The sequence below is a fragment of the Fibroporia radiculosa genome (assembly GCF_000313525.1).
Source record: "Fibroporia radiculosa TFFH 294 genomic supercontigs, scaffold2041, whole genome shotgun sequence".
Classification (NCBI taxonomy): Eukaryota; Fungi; Basidiomycota; class Agaricomycetes; order Polyporales; family Fibroporiaceae; genus Fibroporia; species Fibroporia radiculosa.
Genome location: NW_012133329.1, coordinates 43589 through 52393, shown reverse-complemented (window position 1 = coordinate 52393; position 8805 = coordinate 43589). Strand labels below are relative to the sequence as shown.

At 47.8% G+C, this 8805-nt stretch overlaps 3 protein-coding genes across 3 annotated transcripts; 2 read left to right on the top strand and 1 right to left on the bottom strand.

Moving 5' to 3' along the window:
- Positions 1 to 3100: 3100 nt before the first annotated feature.
- On the top strand, positions 3101 to 3424 carry FIBRA_03483 (uncharacterized protein; the record flags this gene model as incomplete). The annotated part of the gene is made up of 1 exon (XM_012325324.1): positions 3101 to 3424. The coding sequence occupies one exon, from the start codon at positions 3101 to 3103 to the stop codon at positions 3422 to 3424; it is 324 nt and encodes a 107-aa protein (XP_012180714.1).
- Positions 3425 to 4592: 1168 nt separating this feature from the next.
- On the top strand, positions 4593 to 6458 carry FIBRA_03482 (uncharacterized protein; the record flags this gene model as incomplete). The annotated part of the gene is made up of 2 exons (XM_012325323.1): positions 4593 to 4806; positions 4861 to 6458. The coding sequence occupies 2 exons, from the start codon at positions 4593 to 4595 to the stop codon at positions 6456 to 6458; spliced, it is 1812 nt and encodes a 603-aa protein (XP_012180713.1).
- A 571-nt stretch (positions 6459 to 7029) lies between these two features.
- Positions 7030 to 8769, bottom strand: FIBRA_03481 (uncharacterized protein; the record flags this gene model as incomplete). Its single annotated transcript, XM_012325322.1, has 7 exons — positions 7030 to 7259; positions 7315 to 7649; positions 7707 to 7740; positions 7794 to 7907; positions 7979 to 8079; positions 8138 to 8454; positions 8509 to 8769. 7 exons carry the CDS (start codon positions 8767 to 8769, stop codon positions 7030 to 7032), a joined length of 1392 nt encoding a protein of 463 aa, XP_012180712.1.
- Positions 8770 to 8805: the final 36 nt, after the last annotated feature.

Below are 8805 nucleotides of genomic sequence, written 5' to 3'. Positions count from 1 at the left end.
GACCCCCCCCCCCCCGCAGTGGCCACCGGCAAGCACGAATCGGTAATTTCATTCAATTCACATGCTTCTTGTCCAAACACGATTCTACAGCTCGTGGATCATTCTTCCAACCATACGTCGACTGTAATGATCCATCTGTCAAGCATATCATTCTGATGTGTGGGCGACGGTAGGGAAGAGCTGGTCATTTAGAGTATTGCCACTTAGAGGACCTCGCGCGCCTTACCTTCATGTTCTCTCGGAACGGACGGCGAAGGTCACGTAGAACAGTGCTATTGAACTGGGACCTATTCTAAGAAACTCTCGCAAGTTCATCGTGGTCGTGAGTCAGGCCTACTAAGTCCTTCCGACCTTGTGTGTTGCGATTCTTTACACCCACTGACCTGTAGGAGCAGAAAATTGAAGAGCTCTGTGCCCCCAATCTTTCCCATTCAGTCTTACCATATATTGTTTCTTTGACTTTTTTTTTGGAAGTGACGGATGCTGCGCTTATGAGGTCCGCAGTGGTACGACAGATTCGGAAATGTCTTATGGTATAGGGCCTGTGCTGTGATTTAGAATTCACATGTTTATAGGCTTTGTGTGGCATGTCTCGCATCAAATACTCTTCACTTCCTTTCGGCTGCAATCGGTGCTATATATTATATGACACTGCTTCACTTCTACCGTTCCTCACTACCTGAACTCCCTATGTTCGACCTTGGTGCCGATCTAGGCAGCTCCCTTGGCTGCGTGTTCTCCGCAATCATTTTCGCTACGCTGTGCGTATCGCGATTCGCCGTAGCGCTACTGTATTTGGAATTCTGATCCTATGTATCGCAAAGGTTCTATGGCTTTACGTGCGCGCAGGTTCTATACTACAAGTGGTCGTATCCTGAAGACAGGGCAAGCCTCAAGTTTATGGCAAGTAACAATATATCTCATCCCTTGATTTGTGTGCAATTATGTTTCGTTTTACATTCCCACTAGGTAATTCTCATATGGTTCGTCAAACACTTGGAGTGTGTCCCCCTGACATTGAAAGTCATTTTTGGTAAGGTCTCTTGATACAACAACGATAGTCTTAGCGCTTCATGTAACCGAATCTTTCTCGGAGATTCCAAATCAGCTACTGATTTTTGAGAATGTTTCAGTCCCTGTGGATCTACGTTATTGGTGCACACCGAGATGTTCCTAGGTTATCCAAGTTGTTTTTGTGAGTTGCAGCAAGCACTTTTGTTGATTATTTCAGAGATGCAACGGTCAATTGGTAGCTCGATCGTGGTCAGTTCACGCTGCTGTATTCCAAAGGTTCTAACGCGTTTCTTATATTCAACGTTGAGTCTAGGTTGAATTTGTAATGTCCGTGAGTTGTATTTGAAAGTGATTCAGGAGTACAGATGTTGCTCATGCGAAGACCAGGCAACAGTGATACTCATCACGCAGGTGTCAGTATTGTTACAGATTGGACCCTTGTCTTTCGTTGTAACTGTAATTCAAAACCAGATATTACATCATCATCATAAGGCAATGTACAGACGTTTCTTCAACGTGGTTGAACCAAGAGCTCACAATTTTTAAGTACTCAAAAACCTACCATCGAGACTTGGAAATGCGAATATCCATTTTCCGCTGATAGTTAGCATGGTATGTAGCTCTGGTTTGGACATGAATGGACTCCCTATTTATTATACTCCCCGAGAACAGCTTATGTTGGCTTTGATGTCGTATGGTATGTCCTTCATCCGTTACGAAAGCACGGTAAACTGATCATCCACATTCGAAGCCTGCTGCATCGGTTCGATTTAGCTCAGCTCACTGACTACTTTCTCTCATGAGTTTGTTCACTAGCAAGTATTAGTCTGGTGTAAGTCCATCTGCGATAGATCTTGTGTGGCAAGTGATTGATATGATGTACACTTGGCTGGACACAGTTCACCGAACCCAATCTTCCCTAGTGTCTTCACAAGAACAAGGGTGATGTAGAACTGTACCTAAGTCCTAGTACACGTTTGTTCTAAATAATCAACACACATAGGTCACAGGGACGATGCAGCCAGTCATCGCGTCCGTTTTGGATATTTATATTAGTGTGGTTCTCATTCGGATTCTTCGCAAGGAGGCTACTGGGTTCAAGGGGTGACTTAAACTGTCATGACTTCCTAGCTCACCAAATGGCTGAATTCTACACGCAGAACAGATCGGCTCATCCGAAGGCTGGTTATGTACACAGTTCATAGGGGGTTATCAACTACGTTTGTATCAGCCCTGAGGCTCAAGAACGTTCTTATTGACACTTATCGTTAGAGCTGTACAGATCACCACCGCCCTTCTTGTATGTGATTCAATATATCGCGTCATTCTTTCTCATTCAGAACCTCTGTAGTACCTCGTCTGCAAGCCGCAGTATTTGTATTGGACGATTTTCTACTATCCTTGTAGCAAGGGTATGGCTGTGCATTTTACCTCGTTCACATTCGCTGATGATTTGTGTCCTACAGTCCATGCAAATTCTGTTCTGATAATGTGAGCGTCAGATTTACACTAGCTCTAGCATGCTTCAGCTAATTCCGTATGCGCCATCAGGCTAAACAATCGGAAGCATATGCGCGACTTGAATAGCAACAGCTCGTGCCATTTAACAGACATCATATTACGGGCAATTCCGAGTGAGATTCCACGCGGAGACTCTGTCCCTCCCGGAGAGACCATGCGTGGAAGCTAGCGTGCATTCTGCGAGGACAGATTTATGGTGGGATTGATGCCCTTGACGAAAAACAGCATCTCCACGCGCTCTAATTTAAATCACGCGTAATCTTTCTCTCTTGATTATTTTCAAGTTATTGTCTGCGGGGGTTATCACGGTCCTCTACGTGGTCACCCATAGAACTATGCTATGTAGTAGTCAAATTCGAAACTGCAGTATGCGGACAAGTCCATTGGCTCGGCGTTGCGTGCATGCGGAGTCAGTGATGATTTATTATGCTACATCAAAACAGACAGCCTGGCGCGGCCCTACAGCCGACGGCGAGCGCGACTGTGACGTGACATCACGCCTCCTGTAGCTTTGTCGCCCCTTAGCCTAGGAGGCAAATTCGGCGGCTATCTCATCGGGTTCGCCATGTCGGACGCTCCTCCTAGACCACCCGTCCCTGTGTCAATTCAGAGGGTGAAGGCTCTGCTCCGACTGCCAATCCGCCTCTCCATTCAAGATGGTCGTATTTTTATAGGTACCTTCGCGGGAGTAGATAAGCAGCTCAATATCCTCTTGATCAACTCGGAGGAGTTTCGCATCGGAGCAGATTATGTCGATGGAAATCCGAACGGACGGTTTGTAGGACAGGTCATGGTGCCTTGGAGGTTGGTGGTGAAAGTTGAAGCGTCTGTGCCTCCTGAGAGTAGGAGCGCTGCTGCGATGGGTGATGGCGATGAGCTCTATGCTTGATTGTGTGTGTATGGCTTTTGTTGAGTCCCCTCATGACTGCTTCTCATGCATGCCTTAAGTATGGATTCCCCTTTCCTTAACAACCATATCTATACGGTACTTTATTCGCGTCGCGATCTTGGGGATGCTAGCAGGTCGTTGGGCATACCTAGAGCTTAGGGCCGACGTCGAAAGCTGGGATTTTGATCACTTCCCCCTCTAGTCTTATCCTCAATGACAAATAGTGAGTTGTTGTTGTAGATTCGTTGACCGTTCGGTCGATATCGCATCTTGCACTGCGTTCTCGTTGAGCTGAGTGCCTTGTTTTTTTAGACTCACTGTTACTACACAGTTGCATTACGACCATCTTCTTGCCGATAGACTGCTCCAGCGGGGCTGAGTGAACTCACGCTAGTTGGCTGCGGTATAGTAATGAGAGAAGGGTATGGAATATTTTGATGTACGATGTCGGCGTTGCATGCACAAAGATATTTCAACTGTTACTTGTAGTGCGGGAATTTTTGATGTGATATCCGGTCGTTCCAATTTTGTTACAACTTTGCATGTGTCTGCATGAAGCTGAGAGGGCATACACTATGAGAACGGGTTGTCAGGAACTAACGAAAAGTGTGTTTTGATTCGATGGGCATAGATCAGTTCAAAGATTCAGACTGATAAATGGGTAAATCTTGCGCTGGCTCATTTGTTTTTGAATTTTATAAAAGGAATCCTCGGATCTATACTCCAAGTCCATATCGATCTATACATGGATTTCGCACCGATTCGGATTGTATACGCTTCTGACTTGACTCGAGCCTGAGGTGGTATATCCAAGAAACAACCCACCGTTCCAATGTACGATAGCCTGTTACTATCCACGTACGCCCCTCCTTCGTCTTTTATCTATGATTCTCAGATGCATATGACGCTGTATAATCTGATCGACTTTCCTTGATGCCTTGCTAGTATAGCAAGTAGGTCCAGCTCCATTTCCAAAACCTACGTCTCCGTAGAGACAATGGTCTGTACCACCTGTCGCGCAAGGCTCTTCAATTTCAACTCGTTCCAGAAAGCGTGGGGAAAGAAGACCTCCTACAGAACGAGCTGGAAAGACATCCAAGGAGCGACTCAAAAAGGATGTGGGTGGTGCGACATAATTTTTGTCGAGGTGGAAACTGCTCTCAAGACCATGAAAGACGAGGACCAAACACAATTTCAAGGAACAAGAGATTCGATCGAGAGGATGGTGACGTTGATATGCGAAGAGGAAATTATCATCAATGTCTCGTTTCGAGACGTGCATGATGGCGACGGCGGACGGAGCCTCCTGATGCTTTCATATGATAGTGCCTACGACGACAGCGGGCTGTTTCTGTCCGCTATTCCAATCTCCACACCGTCAGGTATTCATTCTTCACTCCCATGAATCCGGAGCAGGCGTCTGACGTTGTACTTAGACGATAATGCTGCATCAGCGGTTGCCGTTAGACCACTGATATATCAGATGTCTTCAGCACATACCTTTCATCTCGCACATTCTACCCTCCATGATTGCATGCTAAGAGTAGGAAGCCATGAAACGTGCCCCAAATTTGTCCCATCCGCCTTTCCAACACGCGTCCTCGATTGCCAAAATCCAAGCGCCCCCAAACTGAAGGTGAACGTCGGCGGAATTGAGGATTGTTACGTAGCGTTGAGCTACGTTTGGGGAGAAGATCAACCACAAAGAACCGTAAAGGCGAATGTAGAGAAGTACATCAGCCGTGGCCTTGACATGGATGTCACCCCTCAGACAATCAAAGACGCCATACGTGTAACATGTGAGCTACACGTTCGCTACCTCTGGATTGATACATATTGTATCATCCAAGACAGCCCGGAGGACAAAGCGCGGGAGATTGGAAACATGCGTCGCATATACCAGAACGCCTATTTCACCATAATCGCTGCCAAAACACCCAAGGTCAGCTTGGGATTCTTGCAAGATTGCCCTCCTCCGTTCCCGACGTACCGTGTTCCTTTTTACTGCCCCGATGGGGCGTTAGGCACCATGACTCTGGCGCCCCGCGCCATGTACAACCTGTACGATGCTAATCAAGAGCCTATAAACACTCGAGGCTGGTGTTTTCAGGAATACATTCTCGCACCCCGAGCATTTATATACGCATCACACACCATACAATATCTATGTCAGCGTGGTCTTATCGACGTTGGAAATGACTCATTCCCGGACAGAATGGCAGGAATGGACAGACTCCCACCTCGTTTTTTCAACCGGGACAATGACACCTATCATGATCCCAATATCTTGACGCCCGCACAGCTGCGAGAATTGACAAAGCTCTGGCATAGAATTCTGCAATTTTACACTCCACGCGGACTCTCGGCTCCCGAAGACAAGTTGAACGCGATATCAGGAGTTGCGGACGAATTCCATCGCGTGCTGAATAGCCGGTATATTGCGGGTATGTGGGAGCATCACCTACTGGGTGATTTGTTATGGACAAGATCTAGCGAAGAAGCACTTCCGGGGCCAAGCATCTATCGCGCCCCCTCATGGTCATGGGCTGCCGCCAACGGTGTTATCTATAATCCAGGCCCTGTCGTAGAGCCTGACGAAGCATATCATTGTGTCATACTAGACTGTAAAGTTGAGCTTGCAAACGAACACTCACTCTTTGGAGAGCTGAGTAGAGGATACCTGAAGCTGCGAGCACGGATGAAACAAACGATATGGAATTCGTCGAGAGGTCTTCTGTACGAGCCAGCCGCTGATGGAAAGTTAACTGTTGTCGGCGGGGGTTATCCAGATAGGCAGGAGGGCAGTGAAGGTTCAGAGAATGTTTGGGCGTTGCCTATGGTGCTTACGGTTCCTAAGCCATCGGTCTTTTCCCGTTCGCGTGAAGAGGGAAACACGATGAGGGGGATGCTTTTGAAGGTCGCTGAGACGAAGCCTGATTGTTATCGTCGGGTTGGTCTCTTTCGTTGTACGATGCAAGGATCGATAGAGGAAGGATTCGAAAACTCTGCCGAACAGATCATTACTATTATTTGATATTTCCGAAGCAAATATCCGGCATATGCATGATATACCGTTCACTTGCCACCTGCAGTGACTGCTGCGCGGATTCAAATACTATCGGATGGATCTCTTCACGTTAATGTCCAGCCCCTGACGGTCCAAAGCAACCCTACAGAGAGATATGGATGATCTAGAACTCACTTATTCCCTTTATGAGGTGCTCCTACTGTTCATGAAGACGCCTTTCTGGGAACACGGTTGGCGCCTGAAATTAAAGAGAGACTATACTTTCTGTATTTCCGTGAAATGCATCAAATTACTACACTCACTAGTCGTTACCGTCTCTGCTAGAAGAATAAGAAGTCTGAGAGAGCATCTTTGACTGGCCCGTATCAATGAGAGACAGAAATTGTTGGGCGGTCGCGAAATCAATTTACGAGACCAGAAGCTTTAAGGGTGTCCCACAGAAGGAGAAGCAAGAATTTTGCAACATCAACAATGCGGTGATGGCATGAGCATACAAAAACCACAGGCCAAATACAAGCACAGCAGTGCATGAGCTCTTTGCATGGCCTCGAATCGAGTACAGCCAATACAGACCTATCTAGTCGTCAAATGTAATTCTAGTGGGGCCTGGAGCAGCTGGCACATCGTCTCTAAAGAAGGCACCATATACGCTATGGGTCTTCTTTTTGATCGTCATGGGGAACTTCTTGAGACCTTCCTCCTCGAAACCGCTCTCTCTTAGGACGCGTGCCAATTCTCCTGCTAGCGCGCGTTCGTGGTTGTCACCTGTGAAAAACGTTATGGATTTGCCGCTCTTTCCACCGCGACCTACACCACCAGCCAAGCGTGAGACATCGAGCCAACATGTTAGGCCTGCACTTACCTGTTCGGCCAATCCGGTGGATATAATCTTCGATAGTGAGCGGGAAACTGTAATTGATAACCGCTACGACATTAGGTATATCCAGACCTCGCGCAGCCACATCTGTGGCGACGAGCAGACTTGTTGTCCCCGTCTTGAAGTTCTGTAGAGTATCCATGCGGGCAGACTGCGACATGTCGCCGTGCAGACCACCGACGGAATAACCTTTGCTGCGCAGCATGCTCTCTACGCGGGAAGCCTCTTTCTTGTATAGCACGAAAACGAGGATACGAGTGTCTTCGGGCGAAGCCGACTTCTTATGTGACAATGCACGAAGGTGATTGAGTAACCGTGAGCTGCACGTCACATTAGTGTTAAGTAATGATGAAAGTTCCACAGCCTATTTCACCCACTCCTTGGACCGTGCATCATCGAAAACCTCAACAGCTGACAGACGTGAATTCCCTATTGCGGCATCCGAAAATCATCCTCAAGCTTACCTTGTTCAACTCGGCTATTTGCTGTCAGATCATCGCTGCCGACTGTAACACGAACCGGGTTGCGCTGGAACGAGGCTGCTAATCTTCGAACAGAATCTGGCCATGTAGCACTGACTAAAATTTTTCACGACATAAGCGTTGGACAAGTAAATATGCGGGACGTCACTTGCACATAAGAGTCTGACGCTCCGCGCCTTGCTTTGTGAAGCCGATAATTGAACGAATGTCGTTCTCGAAACCTCGGTCGAGCATTCGATCGGCCTCGTCAAGAACGAGATATGTCACCCTATTCCATTGATGTGAGCAATGCGGTCACGATCATGTTGTAAGACCTTGTTACTGACCGACCAAGGTCGCAGGCACCGTCATTCACCAAATCCAATATCCGACCAGGAGTCCCGACGATTACTCTCGTCGTCTTCCCGTCATTATTTGCGTTCTTGAGGGCCTTGATCTGTGGCCCCTTATCCACGCCACCAAAGACGGCGACGCTAGCAATTCCGAAGGGTTCTCCCAGTGCAGACAGCGTGTCGTGTGTTTGCAAGGCGAGCTCGCGTGTAGGTGCCACCACAAGCACGGAGACCGTTGTTTCCTTTGATTTCTTGCCTTTAGAAGATGACGAGATGAGGCGGGTGAGCGCAGGTAGTCCAAATGCCAAAGTCTTGCCACTATGAAGTTAACGTAAGACTCGATCAACGACACCGACAGATATAACTCGCCTGCCCGTCTCGGCGATGCCGACTACATCCCGACCTTCCAGCGCAGGGGGCCAGGAACATGCCTGTATAGGTGTAGGTTCTTTGAAATCCTTGAACGCTGACTGCAACTGCGGCGGAATGTCCAACTGGTCGAAGGACAGTACTGGTGTCACTTCACCCGAACCAGGAGGTGTGTGTATCGTCACAGAATGCTTTGAGAGATATGCACCTACGTCAGATAAGGACGGTACACTAGTTCGAAGCGTGCTTGATGCCATCACAACTTGTTCTGGCAGAACCACGTCAGTGGGGGC